At 52.7% G+C, this 27,834-nt stretch overlaps 10 protein-coding genes across 10 annotated transcripts; 8 read left to right on the top strand and 2 right to left on the bottom strand.

Annotated features, from left to right (window-relative positions):
• Window positions 1–122: 122 nt before the first annotated feature.
• LAESUDRAFT_808164 (uncharacterized protein) lies at window positions 123–3,381 on the top strand (the record flags this gene model as incomplete). Its single annotated transcript, XM_040914039.1, has 3 exons — window positions 123–178; window positions 242–1,919; window positions 1,974–3,381. Exons 1-3 carry the CDS (start codon window positions 136–138, stop codon window positions 3,379–3,381), a joined length of 3,129 nt encoding a protein of 1,042 aa, XP_040770083.1. The 5' UTR covers window positions 123–135.
• Window positions 3,382–3,531: 150 nt separating this feature from the next.
• On the bottom strand, window positions 3,532–7,044 carry LAESUDRAFT_5846 (uncharacterized protein). Its single transcript, XM_040903042.1, has 7 exons — window positions 6,679–7,044; window positions 6,509–6,619; window positions 6,396–6,459; window positions 5,744–6,343; window positions 5,661–5,682; window positions 4,410–5,605; window positions 3,532–4,356 (listed from the first exon to the last, which is right to left on the bottom strand). The coding sequence occupies exons 1-7, from the start codon at window positions 6,942–6,944 to the stop codon at window positions 3,682–3,684; spliced, it is 2,934 nt and encodes a 977-aa protein (XP_040770082.1). The 5' UTR covers window positions 6,945–7,044; the 3' UTR covers window positions 3,532–3,681.
• Window positions 7,045–12,322: 5,278 nt separating this feature from the next.
• Window positions 12,323–14,811, top strand: LAESUDRAFT_5761 (uncharacterized protein). The gene is made up of 10 exons (XM_040903018.1): window positions 12,323–12,501; window positions 12,566–12,577; window positions 12,657–12,731; window positions 12,897–13,082; window positions 13,135–13,182; window positions 13,244–13,555; window positions 13,609–13,653; window positions 13,704–14,195; window positions 14,246–14,317; window positions 14,370–14,811. Exons 3-10 carry the CDS (start codon window positions 12,685–12,687, stop codon window positions 14,521–14,523), a joined length of 1,356 nt encoding a protein of 451 aa, XP_040770081.1. The 5' UTR covers window positions 12,323–12,501; window positions 12,566–12,577; window positions 12,657–12,684; the 3' UTR covers window positions 14,524–14,811.
• A 404-nt stretch (window positions 14,812–15,215) lies between these two features.
• Window positions 15,216–16,547, top strand: LAESUDRAFT_718842 (uncharacterized protein). The gene is made up of 6 exons (XM_040907511.1): window positions 15,216–15,333; window positions 15,420–15,572; window positions 15,643–15,794; window positions 15,850–15,910; window positions 15,968–16,081; window positions 16,148–16,547. Exons 1-5 carry the CDS (start codon window positions 15,222–15,224, stop codon window positions 16,054–16,056), a joined length of 567 nt encoding a protein of 188 aa, XP_040770080.1. The 5' UTR covers window positions 15,216–15,221; the 3' UTR covers window positions 16,057–16,081; window positions 16,148–16,547.
• A 265-nt stretch (window positions 16,548–16,812) lies between these two features.
• On the top strand, window positions 16,813–18,200 carry LAESUDRAFT_718841 (uncharacterized protein). Its single transcript, XM_040907510.1, has 6 exons — window positions 16,813–17,074; window positions 17,150–17,467; window positions 17,521–17,590; window positions 17,644–17,852; window positions 17,904–18,059; window positions 18,113–18,200. Exons 1-4 carry the CDS (start codon window positions 16,833–16,835, stop codon window positions 17,731–17,733), a joined length of 720 nt encoding a protein of 239 aa, XP_040770079.1. The 5' UTR covers window positions 16,813–16,832; the 3' UTR covers window positions 17,734–17,852; window positions 17,904–18,059; window positions 18,113–18,200.
• On the bottom strand, window positions 17,546–18,260 carry LAESUDRAFT_668348 (Yos1-like protein). The gene is made up of 3 exons (XM_040905372.1): window positions 18,113–18,260; window positions 17,904–18,059; window positions 17,546–17,852 (listed from the first exon to the last, which is right to left on the bottom strand). Exons 1-3 carry the CDS (start codon window positions 18,201–18,203, stop codon window positions 17,794–17,796), a joined length of 306 nt encoding a protein of 101 aa, XP_040770078.1. The 5' UTR covers window positions 18,204–18,260; the 3' UTR covers window positions 17,546–17,793.
• A 76-nt stretch (window positions 18,261–18,336) lies between these two features.
• Window positions 18,337–19,393, top strand: LAESUDRAFT_689215 (mitochondrial 50S ribosomal protein L22). The gene is made up of 5 exons (XM_040906012.1): window positions 18,337–18,385; window positions 18,436–18,514; window positions 18,569–18,752; window positions 18,811–19,018; window positions 19,083–19,393. The coding sequence occupies exons 1-5, from the start codon at window positions 18,355–18,357 to the stop codon at window positions 19,319–19,321; spliced, it is 741 nt and encodes a 246-aa protein (XP_040770077.1). The 5' UTR covers window positions 18,337–18,354; the 3' UTR covers window positions 19,322–19,393.
• A 72-nt stretch (window positions 19,394–19,465) lies between these two features.
• Window positions 19,466–21,301, top strand: LAESUDRAFT_718838 (oligosaccharyl transferase alpha subunit). Its single transcript, XM_040907509.1, has 6 exons — window positions 19,466–19,795; window positions 19,847–20,050; window positions 20,101–20,394; window positions 20,454–20,861; window positions 20,914–21,052; window positions 21,107–21,301. Exons 1-6 carry the CDS (start codon window positions 19,500–19,502, stop codon window positions 21,230–21,232), a joined length of 1,467 nt encoding a protein of 488 aa, XP_040770076.1. The 5' UTR covers window positions 19,466–19,499; the 3' UTR covers window positions 21,233–21,301.
• Window positions 21,302–23,232: 1,931 nt separating this feature from the next.
• Window positions 23,233–23,973, top strand: LAESUDRAFT_640306 (uncharacterized protein; the record flags this gene model as incomplete). The annotated part of the gene is made up of 3 exons (XM_040903589.1): window positions 23,233–23,365; window positions 23,425–23,653; window positions 23,715–23,973. 3 exons carry the CDS (start codon window positions 23,233–23,235, stop codon window positions 23,971–23,973), a joined length of 621 nt encoding a protein of 206 aa, XP_040770075.1.
• A 506-nt stretch (window positions 23,974–24,479) lies between these two features.
• LAESUDRAFT_753636 (uncharacterized protein) lies at window positions 24,480–27,805 on the top strand (the record flags this gene model as incomplete). The annotated part of the gene is made up of 8 exons (XM_040911793.1): window positions 24,480–24,712; window positions 24,768–24,921; window positions 24,973–25,109; window positions 25,158–25,310; window positions 25,363–26,950; window positions 27,006–27,255; window positions 27,311–27,722; window positions 27,775–27,805. The coding sequence occupies 8 exons, from the start codon at window positions 24,480–24,482 to the stop codon at window positions 27,803–27,805; spliced, it is 2,958 nt and encodes a 985-aa protein (XP_040770074.1).
• Window positions 27,806–27,834: the final 29 nt, after the last annotated feature.

Below are 27,834 nucleotides of genomic sequence, written 5' to 3'. Positions count from 1 at the left end.
GTGCACTAACTACTACTGGTCTGGCGTCTTCGTTTATACGTCCGGCGTTGGCTGTCCGTGTTCCTTGAGCATCATCGTCGCCCGCTAGCACGGTCTCCGCAAATATCTGACATCCCTGAATTTGACGACTTCAGCATGTCTTCCTTCTCTCGCCTCCAATTAGCAGCTGCATTGATTGGTGAGCGGACTAGCCCACGATCGTATTGACTGAAGTCGTAGACGACTGCGTTCCGCGAAACAGAATATGACAACGATGACTCTGACCCGAACACACCGCACCGATCAGCTCACGACAGTGCCATCTTCGCTCATCTCCGTCGCAACAATGGTCCTCGCCGAGGAACAGCCTCGAGAGCAAGCACGGACTACCTAGGCGTCGCTTTACCGAGTGAGGCGGGAAGCGTGGGTGGTAGAGAGTCCGTCCTTGGCGGAAGGGAATCTGTTCTTGACGGAAGAAGATCAAGGAGCTCTGTTGATGCGTTGCAAAATCCGTTTGGCCGCGATTCCACGTACGAAGGGATGCTTGGAGAAGATGAGGGGAGCGAAGAGATGGAAGTCGACCTGACATCGTGGGGGCTGGATTCTTTACTACCAGCCGACAGGAATTCCAAGGACTCGAAGGGTGCGCGCAGGAAGAGCAAACCCGACCCTCTCAAATTCTCCAGCGAGCGTCCATCGGGGTTGAGATCAGAGCCCGGACGTCGAATCAGTGGTGCGCGGACGATGAGCATGGGGAACTTCAGTGAATTTGACGGGGCCGCAGACGCGGATAGCAAATCGGCACTGACAGTCCTCGGAGGACGACGCTTCTCTGTCGGCGCACCTATCGATTTGCCTCCACCGAAGACACCTACTGAACAGCGTCCGCCCCGCGGCCGTATAGCGTCCTCTCATGCAGTTCTCGAAGATATCACTGGAAGTCGCCAACCACATTTTGTTCCCTTCCCCATTGGCGAGTCCGAGCGTTCGGACTCTCCAAGGATGACAAGTGACAGAACCTCCACCGGGCGACCGCTGTCTCGCGAAACCGAGCCCATGGTCAATCCTTACGCCCATAACCCGACATACTCTACTGCTAGTTCGCAGGATACGCTCAACCAGGACCTGCCGAATCCCTTCGCTGTCAGGCCTCCTTCCCCAGATCGCACTTCTAGGTTCGACCCCAAGGCGCGAGCGCGTTCCACATCTTATGGTTCAGTAAGCGGCGTGCTTGCTCCTGGTGCCGACGGAGGAGAATCTAACCCCTTCGCTTTGCGGCCGCCATCACCGAGCCGCACTTCGCGGTTCGACCCCAAGGTTCGCGCTCGCACTGTGTCAAATGCTTCGTTGGGCACACAGATGCTCCTTGATCGACAAGACGCCAGCGACGGAGGCTCGCCTCCCCCGCGTTCGCGGCCATACTCACGACTAGAGCTCATGCGCCCGAAGGTGCTCATCATGCCCAGCCCACTGCAGTCTGCCCCAGCGGCGCCGGCTCAGCCATGGAATAGTGCAATGGAGGGCTTCCAGTTGCATGCCTCCGACGCAGCGCCACTACCACCCGGTGCACGCGCCGCTTCGCGACCGATGTCGATGATGGATCCTTCAGACGGACTTGCTGCGTCTAACTTGTTCACGCCCAACCCACGGGCCAGCCTTACATTATCTCAGCTCACTTTCCGTAATACGCTCATGGTGGATGGCCAGCGGGACCCCGCATACGCTGACATTGAAAGCCATCTGCATCGCGCCACTCAGGATGGCCAGCAGATAGAGCCCGAGCCCGAGCCGGAACCAGAGCCGGAACCTGTACCGCAGACAGCTCCTGAGGTCGTCACAGATCCAAATATTCGCTCGAAGCGCCCTCCGGGCAAGCTGTACGGGAAGAGCCTAATCGATGCCATCGAGGCGCGCAAAGCGGAGATGCGTGGCAAGCAGCGGTATGTGACTCTAAGTCTACTGATCTATGTGCGTCTAATGAATGTTTCGTGCAGGGTATTCACCGGAGATCAGCGGCCATCCATGATGGCACGGCCAACGCTGGGTCGAGCCAGCACCCTCATCGACCCAGAATCCTTGACACAGCGCCCACAATCGCGTCACATGGAAGGGTTCCGGTCACAGCCCAACCTCATCAGACGCAACTCCGGCAGTGCGCAGCCATTGCTGAACTTCGATAGTGAAACTTCTTGGCCGCCGCAGCCGCGGCCCACTCTGGTTTCCGACGCCGTTCATCCGGGAAGTAAGCGGTCTGTTTTTGGTGTAGACACACTATGGGAGAGGGAACTCGCAAAATTACACGACATTGAGGAACAGGAGCGTGTTGCGGCCGAGCAGGAGGCAAGGAGGCGAGCGGAGGAAGAGGAACGTAATGCTAAGCATGGGAAGAAAGGCAGGGGCAAGAAGAAGAGTAAGCAGAAGGGCAAAATGGAGGCGTCCGATGTGGCGAGCACAATGGTGCTTGCTTCCACCTCCGACCTTGCCCTCGATGCTACCCCAGATATGCCTGATCCGAGACCGTCTCTGGTCCTCCCGGAGATTGAGCGGGTGTCAGGCGCCAGACTCGCTCCGCCATCCCCTGCTGTGGACGATCTGACAGAGGAAGGGAGTTCGTCCAACGAAGCTCCGCTGCAGCAGAGGCAAAGCATGTTAAAAGACGTCCAGGCCGATGAGTGGATCACTGACTTGACCGAGGAGGATGGTCGAGGCCATCGGCGGACGACAAGTTCCGTCTCAAGACCTGCGAACCACACCCTAGTATCGCCTGTTGCTCCGCGATTGGTTGGACGGGAGGACAACGACGATTCGAGTGAAGATGACCTGCCCCTGGTTGCGACAATAGGTCGTGCCGCACACAGGATGGCCCGTACACAGGGCTCGGATGACGAGTCAGAAGAAGAGAAACCTCTCTCTACTCTCCTGCAGGACAAGGTGAAACTGCAGCTCCCTCCGATGAGCACGAGCGGCGGCCTCTTTCCTGAAAGCGCTGCCAAGAGTCAGAATGAAGATGACGAGGACAACAAGCCACTGGGACTCCGTGCTTCTCGGGTCATGGACTCAGCACAGATGATGGGTTCTCCGAGTCAGATCGAGGACACGGAAGACGATCAACCACTCGCGTTTCATCCGGAGCAGATGCGCCGAACTCAATATTTTATGGCTCAGCAACAGCAACAGCAACAGCAGATGATGATGCAAGCACAAGCTGCCTCGTTCCATCAGTCCATGATCTTTGGAACGCCGTCGATGATGGCGTCTGGCTTCTTCGCCCCGGCCATCCCTCCGGCGATGATGATGATGCCTCCTCAGCTCTCGACAACACCGCCGCCTTTGCAAGAGGCAGCAAAATTCGGTCGAGTTGACAAATGGAGGCATGATGTGGCAGTTGAGGGAGAGCCTTAGCATTGCCCAGCATTAGTTGGTGAAGTTATCGGACACGTTTTTCTCTCTCCTCGCATTCGTTTACAAGCAACGGGACTATCGAATACCCAATCGCGTCAAATGTCCATGTCATATTCCGCTAGTCCGCGCATAAGATAGTATGAAATAATTGAGTACAAGGAGGATAGAATGTCCAGTATTAATGATCGTGAGACTACAAACATGAGGTGCCCTGAATGCTATGGTATCCACCAACTGAAAAGCTATGTTGTGCAAGAAAGCGAAAGCAAAAACGAACGGCATAAGCAGGAGATCCTTTTGTCATCCCCGGTTCACCTCTGGATTGGTCAAGAAAAGTTTTCGCTTTGGAACGGTAACGATCGACACGTCTCGCCGACTCATTTCTTCTTCGATTCTATGTTGTCGAGTATCTTCGTCCTCCTCGTCCTCCTCCTCAACTTCAGTGGTGCCGTGACCATGCGACGTTGCGTAATCATCAAGACCCACAGACATAGTAGTCCTGAAGGGTGGCTGATGGTGCTGATAGGGGCCGCGATTTTCGACGCAGGGAACCTCCAGTCCGACAGTTGATGTTGCTCGCGATGGACTGGCATTGCTGGGTGAATGTTGTGGATGGGTGGGCACGCCGCGCAAGCGAGCTATCACTGCGGACAGTACGGACTTCCGCGGCTTACCGCACCACGAGAGAGCTATGAGGAAGATGTAAAATACTACGGTGCCAATCAGGAAGATGATGAATCCCGCAAGCGGGGCGCGTAAGTAGAGCGCGACTAGGGATAGGATACACAGTCCAAGCAGCAGGATATGGAATAGGATGTGTAGGATGCCATCCACTGTACTTGGCATTTCGGGATAGATGTGAACTTGTTCGGCCGGCGTCATCAGTCCGCTTGTGCTCGTCATGTCCAGAGCCGTGGTTCCAGGTGTACTAGGATCTACAGCTCTATGATTGACAAGTGCGTAGTCGCCCAGTCCCTACAGTATAACGATCAATGTAAAATTCATGGCCCGAAAAACTCAGTTCGCACCAATTGGGGCATGCTGCGTCGTCCTTCAAACCAGCTCATATCACTAAGGTTCCGAGGTCCCCCAGATGAACGAGGATCGGAAAAGGCGGCTAGACTATTGCCACTAGCACGCCGAGTACGAACTGGGCGATTCGTGACTTCGAACGATCTTGACGGTGAAGAGGCACCAGTACTGTCTACGCCGCTATCGCTGGAACGACGACCGGCGAAGGGCAAAGAAGACAGTCCACCCCATGATCGGACACGTTGTCGGGATTCCAACGGCCTTGCCTCTGAAGAGCGAGCGTCCCCGTTTCGCCCGTCAGGGCTTCCTGCACGTCCTGGATACAGAACCTCCTTCTCTGCGGTCTCCGCCGAGTCCATGCGGAGTCGACCATTCCTCTGCTTTTCTTCTTTGACGGCATTTGGAGGGCTCGAGAGATGCTTGTAGCATATCTTGAACGCATACAAAATGGGCAGCAGTCCATAGAAAGCTATGAATAAGGCAAGGCCCGCTCTGCCATGTGGTGTCTTCAAGACCGTTGATGAATTAGATGAGCGCTTCATTAGGGTAGACGTGACTGTGGCAGAAGTGAACGACGTGACGAGACCAGCAATGCCCAATCCGTAGGCAGCAAGACCGAGGATAATCGAAGAGTAGAGCAATGTAGCATGGCCCTTCGTATTCGCCGCATTGACAGAAGATGATGATAGACGCGCAAAGATTACGGCCGCTATAACCACAGCGATCGAAATTGGGGAGAGGGCTCTGTGGATAACGGAAGTATCATATCGTGTCGTCGACGTAGGTGATGTAGGAGATGCGGAGCCAGTAGTGGTCGGCGAAGGGCCATAGGTAGACGTTTGAGTCGCTTTCGGGCTGAGCGGGGAGGCGCAAGCAGTCATATATTCGATCGTGACTCCTTGTCCTGTGGCATTCGGGCCGCCCACTAGCTCGCCGGAAACATAACCAGACCAAGTTTCGTTCGAATAAGTCAATTGGGCGTTATACGCCCTGAGTATCCACACTTCAGATAAATAGTTTCCAGACGCGTCAACGCCGCCGAAGATGATGGTGTCCGAGCCTTTACTACGAGGCGAACCAACCAGTGTCTCCTGATATGAGAGGCCGACTGCACCTGAACGAGGCGTGGGGTATGCTGGTGTACCACCCGTTGTTCCTGGATCACCGGCGGGTAACACCCGGCTCCATTCGCCTGTCCAAGCATCATAATGAGACTACTATCAGTGCCAGTATCATGTAGTTCGCACCTGTATCTATTCTCAGAACATCCTATACAGAAATGAGCAGTTATACAGCAATTCTGGCAACGATACGTATAAGGCGTGCTTACCACTTCACCCCTCTGCAAACCGCCATCATCCGACCACAGTGATGTGTCAAAAAGACCGAGCAGCAAGAAAATCTGCTCTGTGAAGTCGGAAGAATTCTGATTAAAATCTGGCACAACCGTCCCTCCCAGACGGGGTGCGGGGCAGTCACTGGCAGTACTAGAGGTATCTTCTTGCGTGTTGATGATGTACGCATCTTGTTCAGCGCAAGATGCGCTGGGAGTAAACGGGACAGACGCATCGCATCCACCGATGGCTGCAATTTGCTGTGCTGTTTGAGAAATAACCGCTCCTGCGGCGCCAACTTTCGATGGAAGATTAGAATTGGGGAGTGAGATGTTCTCCCAACTTCCATAACTTCCATTCGGGTTATTCGACGACAACACCCCAGTGACAGTCAGACGCCAGATGTTCGACAGAGGAAAGACAGTTGTCCCGTCGGTACCACCGGCAACGTAGAATGAGTTGTTTGGATATGGTGAATTCGCGACCGTAACGGCCATTGTACGGGTGTCAATCCCGCCAACGGCACCATACAGTCCTGATGGACCTCCAGGGGATATATTCACTGGGGACCAGAACGTGCTGGTATAATCAAATTCCTGGAGACTTGGTTATCATGGTTGCTCATGTGGGAGACAGAAAGTCTCATACCCAAACGTCAGAGAGTGCTTCGCCATTCGTTCCATTACCTCCGATGATGATGTGCGCAGAACGACTGAAGCAGGTTTGAGTATTTGCTACAGCAGAAGGCATCAGGAACGCACTAGCTAGAAGCAAGGTCATAGCCGCTTATAGCAGCACTTCGCGCAGGAGGGGTACTCGTGAGGCCATCGGGAGGATCCGGGCTTGTCCATTCCATAGAATCCAAGTTCAATCTGTCGCAAGCACCAGGAGTTGCAGATGAACGTAAAAACTGTCAATATGATCGACATACAGATAGGTCCTCGACTGTTTGATTCCTTGCGCTGACTCTCCGCCGAAGATCAGAAGAGTTCGGGTAGCTTCGTTGTAGCCAATAGAGGCATCTATCAGCCCAGGTGGTGCTGACTGTCCTGTGAGATAGTTCGTCAAGTTGATCCATTGCAGCGGGGGTACCGGGCCACTAGTCGATATGCGTTGAGCATGGGAGACAGACCACAGAAGAAATGAGGACAAGATCCAAGGTGTGTAGACGTTGAAACATCGCCGAGAACAAATCATCTTCCAGATACGAGAGAACCTTGGTGCGCCCGCGCTCACAATGAGCAGGGAGGATGAACGTCGAAACCAGTGTCTGGATAATTGGCTGTACCACCGTGTCGCCGAGTTCACAGCGCGGGAAGGAGACCGGCGCTAGCGATCACACGCGCCACAGCAGCGCACACGCCCCTTCTGAGCCCGCTACGTTCTGCTTGTTCGTCCATGTTGTACTTGCGACGTCGTAGAACGCATCCCAGAGCAATGTGCGCAGGCACTAAGCGCACTTCAAGTCTCAACTTTCTCGCAGCAGCACTGGTACGATCAGATCCGTGCACCTGCCTTTTCCGCAGTACAGGATCTAGTCGGAGGCTATGGTGAGCCCGTCATGCCGCCTATCCCGACCTCGCCCGTCCACTGAGGATCACGTTCGTGACCACAACATCGTTTGTGGTTTTTTAAGGGAGCATTGTCTCCTCGGGCCTCTTGGACATAGCTCAGCAGTCTTTGCCAACATATGAGCGGATCTGCCAGATGAGCGAATTTCAATTTCAACTGTCAGCTGCGGCGTGAGCGGTTTGCTGTTTATGAAGCCAACCTGCCTTCTATGTTGAAACTGACTATGTCTTTTGGCCGCTTACCCTATGTTTTTGCTGGTTGTTTGGCCGCAGTATGCAATTCACGACACGATCCGAGCCATTACCGCACTCACATAGGTGCCAGGTCGAATAAGGAAGCACGCAATTCGGACGTGTTGCGATATACTTCAAATTCTTGCATCTCTAGCCGTGCCACTATCATATTTTCGCGTATGTCAACTCGGCGGTCCTCTAGAGCCGGAGGTCAGTCGATTGGTCGCTCATGGAATGTTGACATGGCTGAAGCAGAACACTCCGTATTCCCGCATGTGGCACACGCTGTTGGATGATGTCTTCCCAATTGAACCAAATGGTGACGGAACATATCTTCTGTGACATCGTCCGGCGCCAGTCTCTCTTTTACGTTTTAGGTTCGCAATTCTTGTATCATTCTTCATCGTTCGGGCTTTGCTGGTGAGCAAGGCCTATCGCACTAAATGAATTATCTTCATGATTATCGCGATACTATTCCTGAAGTGAGCAAACGCATAGCACAGGAATATATTTTCATCATTCCAAGGCAGCTAGAGTCAATATCCGGCGTGATTTCCTTTCGATGGAACGGCCAATCGTTGCAGTGGATTTATCTGATGTTCATAATTCATCAATAACTCCAGATCCGGATGAAACACAGCGGTCAGATGGGTGATAGCTTGATTGCCATATTAACAACCATCAATCCGACTAGTTGCAGGTCAAGGGCATGACTGTTTCGGAAGGTACTCGAATGCAATGACACGGATCTGTTACAGTGCCCCGACGCAAGTATATACTGCCTCAGCCATATCCTGCATGCCGCTGCAACGATACAAGGGACACGGAGTTGACTATGTAACGGGTACAGTCCTGTCCATTTTACGTTTTGACATCTGATTGCTTCACAAGCATCGTGTAGAATATCTCGGCATCAGATCTGGGGATCTCAAAATATGTAAAACATGACTAGCGGAGGCATCGCTAATCGGCAGTGACTATCTCTCTCAGTCTGATACGTCCTCGGTCGCTGCTCCCGGAGAGAAGTAAAGAAATATGCTCGGGAGTTCGCTCCTCGAGCTGTCAATAAAGTCTGAACCAGATCGACAGTTTACAGGCTCACGGGTGTGTTCTGAGCAAGTGGTAAGAGCAATCATCCGGATCGAATGAGGATAGCATCCGGGGGTTGGACTATTTGTGGCGTGGGAATGCAGAACGCGTTTGGTGACACGGTGCCAGGGATCTCAAGCACTCCTCGAACTTGATCTGTGCAGATCAACTACGTTAGCATCGACCTTGGTACAAATACGTAACTATTTTGTTTCTTGCTAGAATGATGGTCTCCACGGATCTGCCGTATTTCTAGCTCGGAGATCACGTCGCAATGATCGGTGGCGCGTCAGCAACAACCACATCGCTGGACTCATAGCATTCCGCTGAACAGGTTACGGACAAATTGGTAAGTGAGTTGCATCCTCATCCGGAAACACGTATACGGACCTTTAGGTCACGTACACGTGCAATGTGGCGTTCCCGAACCGTTGAAAATCTGTCCAGAAACTAGCCATGCAAAGTGTAAATTTTCGCAGGTAATGATCTCTCACGCGGTCTGTATTGAACTTGTCGATCGTTACTGACCCCACGTTCATTTACCCTTTTATAAAGATGACTCACATTTGCAATGAGATGGTTTAAAGCTCCATATTGATCGAGCTCAAAATCTTGGGCGCCTGGAAATGATCCCTCCGGCAGAGCGCTTCCGCGGATCTTGTAAAGACAATTAACTGCATGAGTCACTTCCATAGAGGCTTTGACTCTGTGGAAGGTAGAGTTTCTGGTACCGCAACATGTGGAAAGATTTCGTGATTAGTGGCGCTTCGGAGACTTGCCCGTTGCTCAATGATACATGACTGTTCGCCACATTATATCTTATCGGGCAACTTCATTACTTTCATTTCTGCTCTACACTGCTAATCGGACTGGCAAAATTGCCGTTCTCTAAAGACTGGTTTGCAGAATTAGCCAGTGTGGCGCACATCGAGAACCGTCCTCAGACTCGGCCTCCAGGCTGCAGTGGCACGGGGATTTAGGTGTGCACCAGTGCCGAGTAACACACGGAGGGACGGACTCATTTACCAACCGTTGGCTAGGCAATCTGCCGCTGTGTCATAAGTCTCAGTGCTGCATGGCCTTTGCCTGGAGGGCTTGAGACAGATTTCGATGGAGAGGACTCAGTTCCGGTGATTATCTAGCTCTCGTACAGCGACTGGAAGCTCAGACATACCAGCGTCGAGGCTTCAACTCAGCACTCATAATTGGCTGAAATTCAGTGTGGCGTCCAATTGGTGTCACGCGCTATCATGGACCCTCAAACACACACACACTGGGAAAGTCCATCGCATCCCCCGCGCCCGTCCGAGACGCCCCGCGCTCTCTCCTGCTCCCTGATGATATGTCTGACGTTTCCGACTACATGCCACCTATGGATATGCCGTCTTGGGCGCGACCTCACATGGCATAGCAAGGTCTGTCGCAAAACCTGCTGAATACAGTTGTACTAGGCCGGGCGCCCCAGCTGATTTTGCGGTCTGATTCGTCCAGTGCATGCTCATGCGCCGACGCCAGGTAGCTGGTGTTGCTGGAGTCACCGCTATGTCCAGTTCGCCGCTGAGGACGCCCGGAAGGATGAGCAGTATAAAACTTCAGAATAAACTGGATGCTGGGCAAGTTGAGGAGAAGCAGCTCGAGCAGTCGCAGAGGAGATGACCGAGTGAGCCTTTCTATTCACTCTTCTCACATTGTTTCAAGTGGCTCATGATACTCCATTTGCAAACCAATGTTCGAATCCCGTACAACGCTGCCGCGGTCGTTGACGCGCTACCAGCAATTACCCTCCACAATGGAAAGCTGAATACGCGAACCCGGCAGGCGGTAATTGGGTTTGCACTTTTGTAGAAGGAGGAAAGGTATGTGGATGGATGGGGCACGAAGCAGCCATGGAGAAGCACTTCCGCGAACGTCATTGGAGTAAACTGTAAGCACTGGTTCTGAATTTTCCCTTCAGAGCATGGCAACTGACGGTTTCGTCGCGATAGCGCTTTCAAATGTATCATATGCAGAGAAAAGTACGCATATCCGACGAAAAACAAGTTAGATGCCCATATTAGAATGCAGTATGTTCTCCCATTTTTCTTGTCAATATGTTGCTGTGGACTGACCATCGAACGATACAGTTCGGGGGTTTGTAATTTGTGTGGCCAAAAATTCAACGGTCCAGAACAAAGGTACCAACATGCCGTGCAGCAACATGGTTTCCTCCCGAACGCTTGAAGACGCGAGCTATTCGTCAATATCAACGTCTGCCGTCAACGCTCGAGCCGATTGCATTCAAGAACATTACAAGCTCCCGCCGATAATAGTCGCCCAACTCCAATTCTTCAAGCTCCTGTTGTGAAGTATCATCTCAATATTTGGACAGTATCGTTATTCTCTATTTACTGACTACCATCATGTTCGTATAATCCTGTATCACACTGGTCATGTAACATACACCCCTCTGATAATATATGCGCACATCTCTTAGGAACGCTCGCAGTTAGGCATATCATCTCGGCACCCTCCAAATTGTAGGGCCAATGTCCCGAATTATTACCAACAATCAAGTCAGGATGATGGACGCTATCACCACACCTCAGATTGATCGTTTCAGCCTATGCCGAAAGTCTGCCGGAACATTCCGATGGGTACTGAGACATAGGAACAGTAGTTGACAGCAATAAGAACAATAACGCAAGGGCAACCGAGATCCCTCGGCAGGCTTGAAAGATAACAACGTCCGTTTTTGTGGCGGAGAGATTGGTACTTGGCAGGTTAGATATGACGATGCGATCAGCCAAATTTTCGTGCCTTTGAGAAGGCACGTTGTCCAACGTGTAGATACTTGTCTCATATTTTCCATCGCAAGTCATACGATGCAATGGTCCAGCGCTAGCAAGCTTGAGGGCCATCCCTATGAATTGCAGGGTCTCGCAGCTCTAGCCGTGATGGGTCTACAAGCTTCGAGTCATTCACTATCACACAGTCATATTCACCAGGCAGATTCCAAAACGAAGAGGAGCCGCCGATAGTTCTAGAGTCCTCCTCTGGTAGGTGCTCGGAACTTAAAGCGTATTTCGCGATGATGAGGTGACCGGGGTCCTGAAGTCTTCAGCGCCCGCCGATCGTTCAGGATGAGATTCTTACCCAATGCGACTCCCTATGGGTTTCACGGTCTGCCCCAGCGCCTGGATTTGCGTTCTCTTCCGCCACCTCTCTTCTCGCGATTGTCAACGAATTCTGGGTTTCAACTTTATAGCTGAGATATCTCATTCAAATTGTAATTGGCAGCCGAGCTCGGAATCTCTGAACCGGCATAAACAATGTAGCAACCGACCGCCAGGAACATCGCGCAGTGCACCAGAGCGCAGGAGCGCCCTTTGTGCCCCCTTCTTGTTGCTGTTCCTGCTTCATGTCCTCGAGCCCGATGTAGCCGTCCCCTGCAGTCTTAATCGTCGCCAGTCTACACGAAAATAGGGTCGCAGAAATGCTTAGCGAACTATATAGGGTCGCACATGCGTCCTGAGCGTCAGCGGTTCATAGGCGCTGCTTCAAGCGGTATTACGGTTCCATTCATACTTCTCGCAAATTTTTGCCGCTCAAGTCAATACGCGTGAAGCCCAGGAGCGGCGCGTGTAAGGTTCACGCGCTCAAAATAGGCAGAGCTAGTGGTTTAGCCGGCCGTCGGTATGCGCCTGTGGGTCCCACTGATGCTGTCGGACTATGCGACCGGCACCCGAAGCCCCTTGTCTTTTATTCCCGCAGACACGCGTATCACGATGAGCGCTCACATTCAGATACTCCCGCGAACGTAGATCCATGTTGCAATGTCCTCCGTATTCTAAGAATTTGAAGCTCCGGATCAGATATTTCAGGTGCGTCTATCGTCTGGCTTCTCAGAAATCCTGTGTAATCACCAACGTCTGTGGACCCACCAAGAGCTTTATAAGAGTGAGCTTTCGATCGTCATCATTATTCCCCCATCTCATTCTTCTTCTTCTTCCATCGCGCATACTATCCGCTCCCTTAGGGTCTGCTCTACATATCAAAGTCGTAACATGACACCGTCCACGCCATGCTCAGCTCCTTTCGTCGGAAGACATAGGTTAGTAAACCGTGTGGCGCAGTGTGGCGCACCTCTCTTGCTCAAATTGAGCCTTTGTTTGTGCAATGTTCTCTCCAAATGGCTTAATTACCATTTCTCCGTGTGGCATGCTGCATCAAGCACTCCTTTCATCATACGCTGACGCCATATTTCCAACTCCCACAGTCTGTCGTATACGACAGTACCTCATGCCTCGTGTACCTATACACGCTCACGTGAGACGTCCTCTCGGAGCGCTTCGTCGGACAATTGGAAGTCAAGTCTCGTTTTGCCTCCCATCGTTTCGTCGACTCCGGATGAATCTTCTACCGCTCGGAGGCCTGAAGAGTATGCTCGGGCAGTACGCGCCACGTACGTTTCGACGCAGGATTGTATAGCGTGTCCGTGCTCATACATCTATCAGGCGTGGTCCCTCTACACGGTCGGTGGGCGGGACCGTCGCGCCCCTGAGGTTTGCCACCTATTTGAATTGAAGCTGATAAGCTGATATCAACCACGTCTCGACGTTGCAGGCCTCAGATCCCTTCCAGGACCATGTCTGATCCTCATCTTGCCGCCCGACCGCCAGCATCCGAAACGCAACGACCACTGTCCGTCTACGAGTCACCGACGGCCACATACATGTGGCCTCGCTTTGACCCGTCGTCCCAAGGCGTGTCTACTACCCGACCGTTGATCTACGTGAAGTACAAACCGGGCCCCACGTCTTCCGACGAACGCGAGGAAGGCCCTTCTGGGTACCGCGGACGGAGCGCGAGCAGTGTTAGCGAAGGTTCGACCAGTAACCCAAGGAAGAGGGGCTCATCAGCGGAGACGGGATCTGAGTAGGCCACTTCTAATGGAGCCACCTCAGTTGTCATTGAAGTCCATGATCTAGGTCCACCCCTCCTAGTCCTTCAGACAGGTTTCTCAAACATCGGAGGTAGGTAGCACGCTTTACATTCTTGATTTGAGCTAAATGTTCGTCGAAAGATTGGCACCTCCCGAGCAGCCCTCCCACGTGGTAGAAACTACCGTCAAAGCTACTACTAGAGACCACGTGGCGGATACTACTGTCAGATCTACTGGGCTCTCTCCCGCAGTCTTCACCAACCAACGGGGACAGAGAAGCGAAACAGACCTGGATAAAAGTTTCCACAGACTAGATATCGAGACTGACGAGAGCGAAGAGGAGAGCGACGAATTGACAGATCAAGGGCAAGCATCGTCGACTGATCAGGGTGACCATGCGTCCGACGTTCTTCGTGGGAGCAATCGAACTATGACACGCAATGCTACCCAGGATCGGCGAATCAGGGAGGAGTGGCTGCGGTACGCGGTGCCAGCAAAGCCTTCCAAAGAAGGTGCACAATATACATGCCTGTGGATGGTGAACAACGATTTCGGCCTTCCATGCCCCTGCGAATATACGTCTAAGCGGCACCTCGTGAAACGTCACATCGAGTCTTTGCACTTGCTTTACAGGTGGGTATAGTTATAATTGTATATCGGTCTTTCTAAAGGGACCTTCACAGGCCTTGCAAGTGCACCATCTGCGGGAAGGGTTTCGCGCAAAAGAGTAACCTTGAGACCCATATGAACACACAGTACGCTACATTTCTTGTGGTCCCGGATAGCTCGAATAACGGTTCCTTCTAGTACCGGAGCAACCCCGCATAAATGTCCGTACCCCAACTGCAACGAGGCATTCAAGGATCCTGCCAGACGACATCGCCACATGAAGGCAGTGCACCAACACGTCTCGTCTAGAAGGAAAAAGCAGCCTGCAAAGGGGGGCTCTGCCCCGTCATGACAGGCAATGAGGCTGATACGGATAACTTATTGTGGTGTCGCATGATCTCCCTGCCGTTGCACGGCGGTGCTGAGGTAAAAATCCGATGGCTCATGGCTTCGGTCCTTCGAGAACTTTTTGTCTTTGTTAATTCCGAATCCGCGGAGGCGCCAGTGAGCGCCCGCACTTCTTTCGCGGGCCATCGGCTCTGTGTATACCCTTGTGACATACTACTATGTAGACACGTATATTCTGATGCTTTGCTCTCCGCATTTCTCATCATTCTTCAAGTGTAGTTATCTGTGTAATATTTCGAATTCGGCCCGCAATTTTCGCTTTGCAATGTCGCTGTCATCGGCCCTTGGGTCATGCGTCGGTCATATTGACATCGTTCCGTGATGCAGACGGAGATGCTAAAGCGTCGGCGGTGATGCATAATGCCTCAGCCTCATCTTTCTCCTCCGACCAGTCTACCTATCTACACGCCCTCTCCGCCATCCGCATTTCGCCCACCGCCACCGTACTTCTACAAGCCGCTGTCCGTCATAGTTATAGCACGCGAGATATAAATGGTACCCAAAAAAATATCAGTCACACATGACCGCGATCGTCGAGCGCGCGCGGCGGAAGCCTATCGCGGGACGTAGGCGCCCAACTGGCCGTGACGTCTCCGACACCGCGGCAAGTGCAGGTAGGAGCTCCTTGCTGAAACACTCTCAATGCCTTCTCAACAACCACAGCTTGGCAGCCTTGCTGTACAGGCACCATTATTGACCCCCAAGACCGTGCATGTTACACCGTCAACATGTCATGATCTGTCTCTGTTCAAAGGTATCGCTGTTGTTCCTCCACCTTGCGACAAGGGTCGTGAACTGATCGCATGACTGCTCTAACCCTTCTTTGATGTTATTTCATAGATCTGCTCAATGAATATCGGAAGCTGGACGACTCGATCACGATGCGTCTGAACCGCACGACGGCGCAATTCCGTGATCGAGATCGAATGGGTTTGGGAGGAAAGGGGAACGTGGAAGACCAGGCGTGTGCGCAGATTTGGCGAGAACTTGTTGGTACGTTGAACATGAAGCCTTTCAGCATTCGTCCCATGCTAAATGCGCATAATTGAATCGCTTGATAAAGCCAACTGGAAGCGCCGAACTGAAATCGTGGAGTATTGCGTGAGCGTCGTGGATAAATCCATGGACGAGAAGCGCAGCTCGCTTGCGACTGGAGAATATGACCCTGCCTCGCAACGGCAAATACAGGGTGCCTTGTTCGCGGAGGAAGTCAAGGCGGGTTTGCAGCATCGGCCATGTCGGTCATCGTCTAGACTAACTTACGGAACAGCGCAATCAAGTTCATAACGAGCTTACGGTGGAAACGATCGTGCGCCGGAGATCTCTGGACGGTGAGTGAGTTGCCGCCTCATCAATCACTGTTGAGCTGACATGTGTGCATGATCCAGCATTCCGCTCTCGATGTAAATATTTCGAGCCGCCCTTCTCAGAAGCGGATGCGCGCAAGTGGTGGGATGCAGCGCAAGCGGGTCGATAGTGTCGAGGTCGTTGACGGTGCCCATGTAAGTGTTCCGTTGCTGTAAATCGGGATCAAGCATATGATCAAAATCGTGATTTCGGTGATCCAGGGTTTCGAGAACCCAGATTGCTTCTCGCCGGGCGCTGATGCCGCGAGGTAACGGAGCAAGTAAGCATTCACGATTCAGGACACATCCATTTGTAAGCTTGACGATCTACCGGCGCTCGTACGTGCTGCAGCGTACCGGCGGTGTTAGTCAAGGACGCACGTACAATAGCGGCACAATGCGTAGACTGGACGGAGCCTCGGTACCCGATCCTATGTCGTATGCTGTTCATTGGCGCCTTAATCTCAATAGCTGGGCCCATCGATTGTCAATCGGCTTCTGTGCGCGCATGAGGTGTTCAGAGCTTGTGTGGCGTTCGAGTCTGGTTCTGCTTTGTTTCCGTTACACCCATCGTATACTTTCGGTATCCTATTGCACATCTACGCCAAGATGATCTGCCGGCGTTCACGTCGATGGCACTCGGTGTGCCTTCTTGCCGCGTTGCCAACCCCACTGCACATCAGCTAGTGCTGGGCGCGTTAGATGACCGTTGTTCGGTCGCAGGAAGAGATCTGCAATGCCTCATTCGTGCGCGTAATGGGGTGGCCCGGGTCCCAGATGCTATATTGTGCCCGAAAGGGAAAGGCTCCTGCCGTACGTAATCGCCGCGGATTGCGCGACACATTGCACGCGACGGCACCTGAATGGCTCGAAGCATTCAATGGCATCTCCTTCACTCTGATACATCATGACCGTCCTACCCGCATCCGCACTGACTCTCGGTCTTTGCGTCGGCCTCGCTGCTGCGGCTTACCAGCAGCCTCTCCTTGCTCACACGGTGCCTGCTGCAGTTGCGGATGATGTTAAGGTTCCAGTGACTCTCGGCGTCATGAGTCGCTGCCCAGACGCATTGCTATGTGAATCCGTGTTCGACCGTGTATTGAGTCGGGTCTCGGAGAAGGTCAATCTGACCTTATCTTTCATTGGATCGTAAGTGTGAAGTCGGATTCCCGCCTTGCATGGTCTCGGCGCTTTTCGACGACTGCGCCTGATGCGCTTGAACAGCATCGACTCGTCGGAGCCCGATTTCGGCGTAACTTGCAAGCATGGCCCAGACGAGTGCGCGGGCAACGTGCATGAGCTATGCGCTATGAAGCATGCATCCGCGCTTCAATTCTGGGAGTTTGTCCAATGCGAGAATTACCAGGGACGAGACAAGATTGGTCTGCCTGAGACCGCCTTGCAATGCGCCAAAACTGCGAACATTGACTGGGAGGACAGTGGAGTAGGCGCCTGCGCAGGTCTTGACGGGAGCGGGAAAGCAGCGGAAGGGGTGCAGCTCCTACAGGACAGTGTCAAGGCAAGCCAGGCGATGGGCATCAAGTGAGCATCATCGAAGTGCACGATTGTGTTTGCTGAGTCGAATGAACCTGCAGGAACAGCTGTACCGTTCTGATCAATGGCAAACAAGTCTGCATTCACGACGGTACATGGAAGGAATGCGAGGTACGAAGCACATCATGATATTCCATGACTATTTGTGCTCAGGAGTGCCCCAGAACGGTCATACGGCCCACGACTTCATCAGACAAATCAATGAGGAGTATCAGAAGCTCAACGAGGACAGCAACAGCGACGGCGAAGACTGAGTAGTACCGGTATTGTTTGACGAACATATGGCGGATAGGGAACGCTATGTATTTGCACATTCAGTAACCCAGTATGAGTTCGTATACAATGATGACCAAATTCAGTCCAATGAGAGGTACTGCATATTTTCAGTTCGAGGTATTCTCTGATCGTTTGGACCGATACTCACTTCGCATCAATGTCCGTACCGCGCTGATAAGATTGATGAGCCGGGCTTTCATGGACACCTCCTGTCCACTTTGATATCCTGGCTGGTCATATGCGGCGGCATATGGCTGGGAAAATCCTGCAGCTACTGTTTGAGGTTGTGTTGATGACCAGCCGACTGGGACAAGTGGTTTGAGCTGCCGAACCCCGATGGCGACGTACATCACGTACTGCGCGCTAAAAAGCGGTCCTCACTGAGGACAGCCATGGCGTTGATGAGGAGAACAGCGACATAGAGAATCGTGCCGAGAGTCAAAGCCATGAGTCGCAGTGTCTACGAGATGTAGTACCAGAGACGTGTCCTCGCGATCGAGCGCGTCCCTACTACGCGTGCCGTGGGAACTTGGATGTGTATTCTCGGTCGCGGCTTTGGCACCGGCGTCTTCAGCAGTTCAGCTCCTCACATTTGGACCATGCAGTCTTTGGGAATCGGTTTGCGGCGTGGTGCGGACAGGATCTATCGCGCATTACAGCACGACTTGAGCTATTTACAGTGACAACCAGTCTGAGGACCGTGCAATCCCATCATGTCGCGAACAGTTCTCGAGTCCTGCTTTGGGAGGCTCGTCGATGGTACGCCTTCCATAATCCGTTCTGCGGTATGCATACAACCGATTGCAATTTCAGCATGGCTGGAGCCAATTGGATAGTATCCAATCTCAAACCTCAGCTCCGCAAGGACAATACCCCAAAGGAGCTTGCTGCTGCTAAGAAGGCAGTGGCAAAGCAGGGGCTCCTGAGCCCTTTTGAGTCTCTACCAGAGATTGCGGAGGGAGCTGTGTCGCCAAAGAAAAAGAAGAAATATACAGAGGTTTGTAGTCCGTCCTGGTGCTACTGCGGTCCCTCTTGACGACTGGCTCGGCATACAGCACAAGTATTCGACGGCAAATTTCAAGATCTCACATCGCAAGCTCAACCAACTGGGAAGACAGATCGCTGGAAAGCCCATCGATGCCGCTATCTTGCAAATGCAGTTCAGCGAGAAGCGTGCTAGTAAGCGTATCAAGAGCATGTTGGCTGTTGCCAAGGATCACGCGACAAAACTGAAAGGGCTTGATGAGAAGAAGCTCATCGTAGGTGCGTAGCCGTGTCCTCCAGGCTCAATGGATCGAAATGTTAATGATAAATCCCACTATGCCAGCGGAAGCCTGGGTGTCGAAGGGTCCAAAAGTTCTCAAGCGCTTGGAAACAAAAGCACGAGGCAGATTTGGTATCAGAGAACATCCAGACTCAAGGATGCATGTTGTTCTCAAGGAGGGCAAGACGAGACTGCAGCTAGCTGAGGAGGAACGGGCTAGGAAGCTGCGGAGGATTGTGTCGGCGGGGGTCACGAGAGAAGACGTTCCTCTCCGGAATCCCAGCTCTTCGTGGCAGTGGTAGAGCAGATCTGTCTCCATTCTACCTACATGGATGATTTATCCGTTCCATTGCTTCGCTCAACTTTTGTGGCTTGTGGGTGTCGACAACCGTGATGCAACTACTATATATAGACTGCCGTGATCTCCGATCGCGTACCACGTCTGCAGCTGCGCAAGCAGCGTGTTCTGACAACGACACCATGGTCCGCCGTTGGCGATGCCGACTTTCGCTCCTCCTCTCCGGTCTGCTGTCCTTAGGCTTTGCTTCTGCTGAAAACTCGTTCGAAAATACTGCCATTGTGCGAACTGTAGAGCTCGGAGGATCGCTCGTGCAAGTGTCTACGACATACGCAGTGAAAGCGTTGGAGGATGACGCGAGACTGTATAAATTGGCCCTCGGGAAGAGAGAGCATGAGAGGACAAGCTGGCTAGAGGCGAGGATCAAGGGTCAGGCTGCCACACTGCCTCTGGAGGATGCGGGATATGACCCTGAGAGGTACGCTGCACGTCATAAGTGGCGGACTCGTCAACGCTGACTCCGCGCAAGTGGTATATATTTCTACTCAGTAGAGCTGCCTACGCCTTTGAAGATGAACGAGACCGCAAATGTGGTCGTGGACACTGTTGAGACGCATGCCACATATCCCTGGCCAGAGCAGGCGTCGCAAAAGGACGGTCAATCGTTGAAGTCTGAGCGAGAGCTGTTTGTCCTTAGCCCGTATGCAACTGCTGTGGAGAGGATCAAGTTCAGGTGTGTTGGGCGCGCCATGCTGGTGACGCGACGGCTGATGCATATGCCAGGTCTCCCTCGCCCACCGTCCATTCGTACACGGACCCGGGCAATATGGACGAGTTCACCATGGAGGCACCAGTGACAAAGTCGGGTGCTACAATCACATATGGGCCGTACCACAATGTCCCGGTGACTGCTTCTAAAGAGTTCCTTCAGAACAAGCAGAAGACCGTCGCCGTGCATTACAGTTACGAGTCTCCAGTCCTTGAGGTTACTGAGTATCATCGGGCGGCTGAGATCAGCCATTGGGGTGCAAACCTGAATATCGAGGACAAGATCAGTCTGCACAATGCCGGGCCCAGGTACGTTGCGCATGGCCGGTTCATCTTGGCTCGTTCTGATCCCTTCCATATTGATTCAGTCTGAAGGGACACTTCTCGCGGCTTGAATATCAAGCTTCGAACTTCTACGGGCGTCCTCCCCCCCATATCATCCCGGGCTTGAGTTTGCAGCTGCCCGCTGGCATTCATTCGGCATACTACTATGACCTTATCGGCAATGTTTCCACATCCCGACTGCGCACCGCGCTCTCTCCAATCAAAGGCATGCAGAGCAATCAATTCAGTCTGCTGGAGCTCCGTCCTCGCTATCCCCTCATGGGTGGCTGGAACTACAGCTTCACGCTTGGCTGGGACTCCCCATTGGAGGATTATGCGGGGTATGACCAAACTACCGGCAATTATGTGGTCGCCATCCCTCTCATGACCGTGTTCCCCGGTGCGGTCGTGGACGAGGCTGAGATCAAGATCATTATGCCCGAGGGCGCTACGTCAGTCTGGATCGTGCCTCCGAGTGGTTCGGCGCTAATTCGTAGTATGTAGGGACGTCGACTTCTTCCCTCCTTTGTCTCCTATCGAGAGCTACGTCGTGACCCATGTCACCTATCTTGACACAGTAGGCCGACCTGCCGTGGTTCTCAAGTACAGACAGCTCACTCCCAGGCACGCTGGCACGATCTACGTGAGTGCTTTGGGCTGAGGACTCACTGACGATCGTCCTAACTGAAAGATACAGGTTACGTACAAAGTACCTCTCTCGGCCCACTTGAAGAAGCCAATGGCCGTTGCAGCTGCGTTCATGGGACTTTTCGTGCTAGGGTTCGTGATAAAACGCATGGATATCCGGATCCAAAAGAAATAGCCTACCGGTGATGTTGTAATCCTTTGAACGGCATGATACTATTTGGTGCTTGCATAGCACTCCCACTGCTGAATGTGACGAAGTGAGATATCAGATCATCTGTAACAAATTGTCCCCAAGGAGAGTGATACGCACTGAGCGAACGTCGCAAGTAGCTTATTCCCTGATCCTGTGCATGAATACGACACTCCGATCATCGTCGTGAGTAGAAGAAGCTGTCGTCGCACTTTGCAGCATGTTTTGCATGGTTCTGGACTTCATGGCGCTAGAATAATCCTTCATGTCACTCTTCAAGTTCTCGGCTAACGATACGTGCTATTTCCAGAATTATCGCGCCTCTCCGACGAGGATTTCGTCCATGTGTTCCTTTGTACGCGGGAACGACGTCAATTATGACCCATGGCATGATGGCATGACTGATAGTGCAATGGTTCCAATATGACGGGGTGGTACTGTCAAGTTCGGGTATTCTCCATCTAGCGGTTTCAGCGCAGCCCGCCCGCAGCCCGCCCGAATGAGCAGGCGAGGAACGCGATCCAGTGCGATACCATCAATAACAAATTCACAGCTAGTCAGTGAACAGTATTGATAGGCGTACCAACGAACATTTCACGACAACAGAAGCGCAGAAATCTTGACGTGAGAAATAACGGCACAGATGGTACATTGTCTGCATGTAGATGTCTCAGACGGGCCGCACATTGTCCCCGAACGCTATCCCATACTTGTTCGGGCCGAATGGTCTTGCCTGACAGCTTCGTCTGGCGTGCTCCAGGCAGGCGCGCAATCATACCGTGAAACCCGCGAGGGCGTCAATGCTGCGCCTGAAGCACGGTACTTAACGGCAGAACTCGCCAGGGATGCTTCGGAGGAGCAATTCCGACACGATCAGTACGTGAAGGCTTCCGTATACGGCTAGATGAGCAATGTTCTGCACGATGCATTGTCTTGCTTCTAGCCGATAGCGGATCGTTAGCGTGCACGTTTGCGGCAGGCAAAGTCCACAGACGCGGGAGGATGCGCACATGCGGGTCTTGGAAGTCGCCAGGCCGTGTCCAGCCTCCGCTGCGAAGTGGTCTCACACCCAGACGATCTGTGGGCGCCGCTTTGGAGCACGAAACAAACAGAGACGTGCGTCGTCTGGGTACGAGACCAAGACGCCTCCTTTACCATCCCGCGTTATGGCTGGAAGCATTGGAATACATGTCCGTTAATGTCTACCTACTGGTGTGGATGCGTGGTGTGATTTCCCTGACAATTGTCGACCAGATCATCTTTTCTCGAATTGGGCCGCTTTTTTCTTGCTGCACCATCTGCACGGATCTGCGCACAGCACGTCCAGTAATGCTTGATGGATATTCATGAGAAATCCTGGGAGGATAAGCGTCTGTCGCTTGTATCTGAAAGACAAAGGTCGATCTCCGCACTCCCATACCTTCTCCGCCTGTGACATTGCCGATTGCAACTTCGGGTGCAGACGCTGTGAAATTGATACTGTACGTTCCGGAGGTTGATGGGAAGCCTGAGACCCCTGGGACGCAAAGTCTAGCTCCTCTGGTGAACGACTGTTGACTTGGGGCGATTAATACGCGTGAGTTCGCGTGCCGCTTTGATGTCGGGCAAACAGCTCACAATAACACGCTTGTGGCGCTGGGTCACGAGGTGCCACAATTTGAACAATATCATTGATGACGGGCCACCGGCCACCATGTGCCAACCTGCGCTTATTTCTATGCTAGAGCCTTGATATATATGCCCCCGTTCATGCCTCTCTGTACATAGCATTCATTCCTCAACTGTTATGGACAAGTTCGTCACTGTCGTCAAACCTTCCGTCGGCCCTGCAAGATCGCAAGTAGAGAAGCGAAAATCCTCAACGTATCGATACAATCCGTACGACATCCATAATGAGCCAGACAGAAGAGTCAACGGCAAAAGCACGAAGGAGAAAACTAAAGAGTGGGTATCATGATACTACTCCGACAATGGTGTTCTTGACAATGTGCAGGTTCGTCGCGCCTCTATTGAAGGACGGTGCAAAACCATCATCGGCTGCCCTGACGAAACATCTGCTGAGCACCCTGACGGACAGCAACAACCCAATTACTCACTCGGACATCTATGAACGCTCAGGTCGGTCCCAGAGTCTTCGCTTGCTTGAGGTTGTTCATCTCATGTACTGGCTATGCTAGATCATATTTCGTCCGCAGCATCTGGTCATCAGCGCTCTGAACGTCGTATGAATCAAAAAACCTACTGGGACTCGAGGAAGGAGAAGCTTGCTCAGCAATTACCGGAGAAGCCCATGGCACGCGAATGCAACGTCTTGCGCAATGTCCGTGTTTACATCGACGGGTACTTGGCTGGCACAACGGACATCGAGATGAAGCGCATAGTTACCTTGGCCGGTGGACGAGTTCTGTAAGTGGCGTGTGGCCTGTATGGATGTGCAGTATGGGTTGACCGAGATGAAACTGTCAAGGTATACCGCATCAGGGGCCACGCACATCCTCACCTCGCAGCAGTTGAGCGGGTCTAAGACGCATAAGCTGTTGACAACTCGTAAAAGAGTGAAGGCACATGTAGTAAAGCCGGAGTGGATAACGGACAGCATCCAGGCTGGGAGGCGACTACCAGAACGCGAATACTCTGCGATCAAAGATATGACCTGCAAGAACCTCTTTGATATGTTTCAGGCACAAGGGTCGACGCAAACAATTGACGGTCCAAAAGAGTGTTGATTTATCGCTAATTAAATTGGACTTCACTGGTTGTGTTGAAATGCTTCTACGCTGCGATACTTCGAGCGGACGTTTTAGTCGTATGCGGGCTGTTGGCAATACAGACTCAGATGTGCTATTCGAAAGTCGAATTCTGTGCGACAATGGTGCTGCTTCTCAGATATAAGGCGAATAAACACAGGTATAGCCGACAATTAATTGAAGGCTGAACGTTGAACGTTGACGTTGCAAGTTGAACCTGCAGGCGACACGGTGTATGATATAGAGTCTGAGCACGTTGCGCGACGTTGTCCACTGGCGCCCACCAACTTAGTGACCTACCATAAATGGCATGCGTCTGCTTACGTGATGCCCTACGTATTGATACTTATAGCCCCTGGGTGCATTGATTGAAAGTCATAGTCTTGTCGGTGCATACTCCTTGGGTTTACTCTACCTCTATCTCTAGTTTGATACCACTCTCCTTTCCCAGCCACAGTAATCGATACAACTATTAACTCCCGACAATGCATCTGCCGTTCACGCCTAACCACGTCCACCTCATCTCAGCCTGCTACCCACCATCCGCAGCCCTCCCCAGCGCTGGCCCCGAATACCTGCCCAATTCTCAAGAACTGTCTCGTCTGACATACTATGCGTCCAATCGGTCTGGGAAAATAAACAAAGTAGCCAGTGAGCTCGAGAAACGGGTGAGGACGGATTGCCGTAAGGCACAGGGAGGCAACATTCGTTGTCGCGCGTACGTTTCCTGCTTCTTCCTGCATAACGAGAAACGGGAGAGTAATTATTTACAGATCACTCCTTATTACTCTGTACATATTTAAAGCGCTAGCGAACGAATGCCGGCGTGATATCTCTCTCCTCACCGGGTCCCTCCTCTCCGCGGTCAACATCACCTTGTCCGGGCTGCTATCAGACTTGGAAGCGGCAGCAAGAGCGGCAACCGTGGTACGTTTCACGTAGGTTATCAGGAAACGACCCATGGTGATGCTGCCACAGTTCACGGCATGGACGACGTATACGGATGGCCATCTCATCGGCGTGGATAGAAATGTCACCCAAAACTACATGTCCTGCCTTCAACATTTCGCCTCCATGGCCATGAAGCAGATAGATGATCGGGAAAACAGAAACCGGTATGTGCCTTCCAAGGTGCCTTGGGGATTTTGCTCACAGACTCGCAGTACGCGTCTCCTGGGCCTGACCTCTCTCACAGCTGTCGTTCATTCGGAGGCTTTGTTTCACCAATCTACTCAATTTAATCTCCAAGTCTCCACCATTATGCCGGCTTTGCTCACATCAATACTAGAAGTAGATCTTGCTACATTGAATTTTGAGTATGTGTTTACTCGATTTTCGACGAAACGCGGTGCTAACTGTCCACGACAGGGCCGGCCGAATCAATGAAGAACCAAAATTTGCATTCCTGGACGATTTTCGAACGAGACCAGCGCTCGAAAGACGCGCTGCATCTATCCATCTCCACGTTGATGGGGAGAACGGTCCATCATCCGCGGACGTGGTGAACACATCCCTTCACGCGCTGTCGTCCCTGTTCGCCCATTCGGTAGGCATCCAAGCCTCTGTTCTCATGTCAGCTGTGCTGGCCTTCTTTGATGACTCTGGAGGATGGAGTGCGGACCAACACTGCCGCTGGATTGCTGCGAAAGCAGCTGAATGGACACAGTATCAGTACCGATACGCCGTGCCAACCCGATTGGTCGAATGTTTAGTCGAAGGACAGGACGTGGCGGAGCCTACCGTTCGGCATATTACACTTGCGGCAATGATTACCATGGTGTTCACCTCCCGGACTCCCCTGGTGAACTTATCGACATCAGATATGATTTCGAGCCTCATCTCACTGATATTCCGACGGGTGTCCATCAACGTCGATGACCCCCTGCTTCCTATGATAGTCGAGTGCATTGCGTCGTTGGGCACGCATGTCTACTACGCTGACCAAATACAAGACCTCGCTGGCGACGTGATCGGCCGTATTATACTTGTCGAATCAAGCGGGGTTCCTGGCATTGGGAAGAGCGATAGCGAGCGGGCTCGCTCACAAGCACTACGATGCCTGCTAGCTTGCTTGCTGGGACTCATGCATTCCGCGGATTTGCACGAAGACTCAAACGAGGATGTCATGGCTCCGGAATCCCAGACGGGAGGCACGGGCGCTGAGTTGCCTGCACCGCGCGAAATGCATGTCCGCCCGTCACGACGGACGAAGATCTCCCCAGAGATGTGGCATGATACATTAGTGCTGCTCTGCGACCGTGACTACGCCGTACGAGCAGACTACGCCACCGCATTGATCTCCTACTTGCAGAAGGAGATACTCAAGCTGGGTGGCGATAACACGGACGCGGATGGCATCAAACGCCCTCGACCACTGGCGGAGAGTCCATCGGAACAAGCAAGCAATATGATCGCCATGACTTACGGCGACGCTACGACCCGCTTCCTCAATGCATTACACGCGTACCTATATATCCTTGCCACATCTTCAAACATGAGCTTGTACTGCGCCGAGCCTTTGACATCGGAGCCTTCGATAATCGGCTTAGGCTCTGGCAATCAGGAGGAGGGCGCGGCCGCTCATGAACAGGAGCAACCTCGGTCGCAAAGCAGGCGTTCGACGACAGTGTCTCCGCGCTCGCGGAAGGCGTCTATCGTACTGCGTGCTATTCAGAACATGCCAAAGACACTGTCTGAGTCCGCCCCTCCTGCTGCATCATGGTCCGACTATGGCAATATTTTGGCCGTGCTCGTCACGATGCAGGAGAGCCTGCCAATCCGCGGGTTGCTGATAGGCGTCCCGATGCTGTTGGTTCTGGGCGAGGTGTTCCAGTCCGCAGACCTCGGATCCGCTACGGCGGCCCACAATCACGCCGCCCAGCAGATTGTTGCCAGGGTGTGGTCGGCGATTGGGAGAGTGTGGAGTTGCGCGGAAGTCGTGCAGCGAGCCGATGAGGTAGGAGTTACCGTATTTGCGAACTCGTGCGAGGTTTGAAGTGTTCATGATGCAGGTCGTCGCTGATATTCCATCCAACTCGCTTTTGCCGAGTCCTCCTCCTTTGAAGTCGGGCACTCTACCTCTGCCGCAACATCCCGTTCCAATTCCATCTTTAATGGATTCGCTCCCTGTTCTCGATCAAAAATCGATATGCAGATCCCTTGCGTCTAGTCAGAACGTGGTTGAAATGATCGGCCTGGATTCAGAGGCCTTGTTTCGCCACTTGACTGCTCCTTGGAACGCGGAGAATGCCTTCAAGGATTGTAAGTCCTTCCATCGGCCAGGTCTGCAGTAGAGCTCATCCCAATCTCGAAACAGCGATAGAAGCGAACACGAGCTATGAGTCGCTCACACGAGACGGCCTGTCGCCCTTGGTCAAAGTTGCGCCAACGCTGATGCACATCGACAACGTCTCTATGCAGAGCCTCGCGCGCTCAGCACGTGGCGTAGGAGTCACCGACTTGCGAGACGCTCTCGAAGGGCGCAGCAGCATCTCGAACCCGAACCTCACCAACAGAGCTCCTTCGATTTCTACTCTCGACCACGCCTCAACGTCCGCACATCCGGACGGAATGCATAAATTAACGCCGGTGAAGTCGCGCCCGCAGCGTAGCAAGCTCGCTGGCCCTGGCGAAGTCCGCGACGTGCTCAACAAGCTGGGGATCGGCAAACAGCACGGCGCAACTCATTTGAAGTCATCCTTTCCCACGCTGCAGAAGGCCGAATCACGGTAAGTTCATGACAATTGTAGGTTGAGGACGTAGACTGACAGCGTTTTCCAGGACGGCTTTTACACCGCCGTACAAAGCCTAAACATTGCATATTGCTCTTACTCTAGTAAC

Source organism: Laetiporus sulphureus, assembly GCF_001632365.1.
Source record: "Laetiporus sulphureus 93-53 unplaced genomic scaffold LAESUscaffold_1, whole genome shotgun sequence".
Taxonomy (NCBI): domain Eukaryota; kingdom Fungi; phylum Basidiomycota; class Agaricomycetes; order Polyporales; family Laetiporaceae; genus Laetiporus; species Laetiporus sulphureus.
The sequence above is the reverse complement of the archived record's forward strand: the minus strand, read 5'-3'. Positions and strand labels throughout refer to the sequence as shown.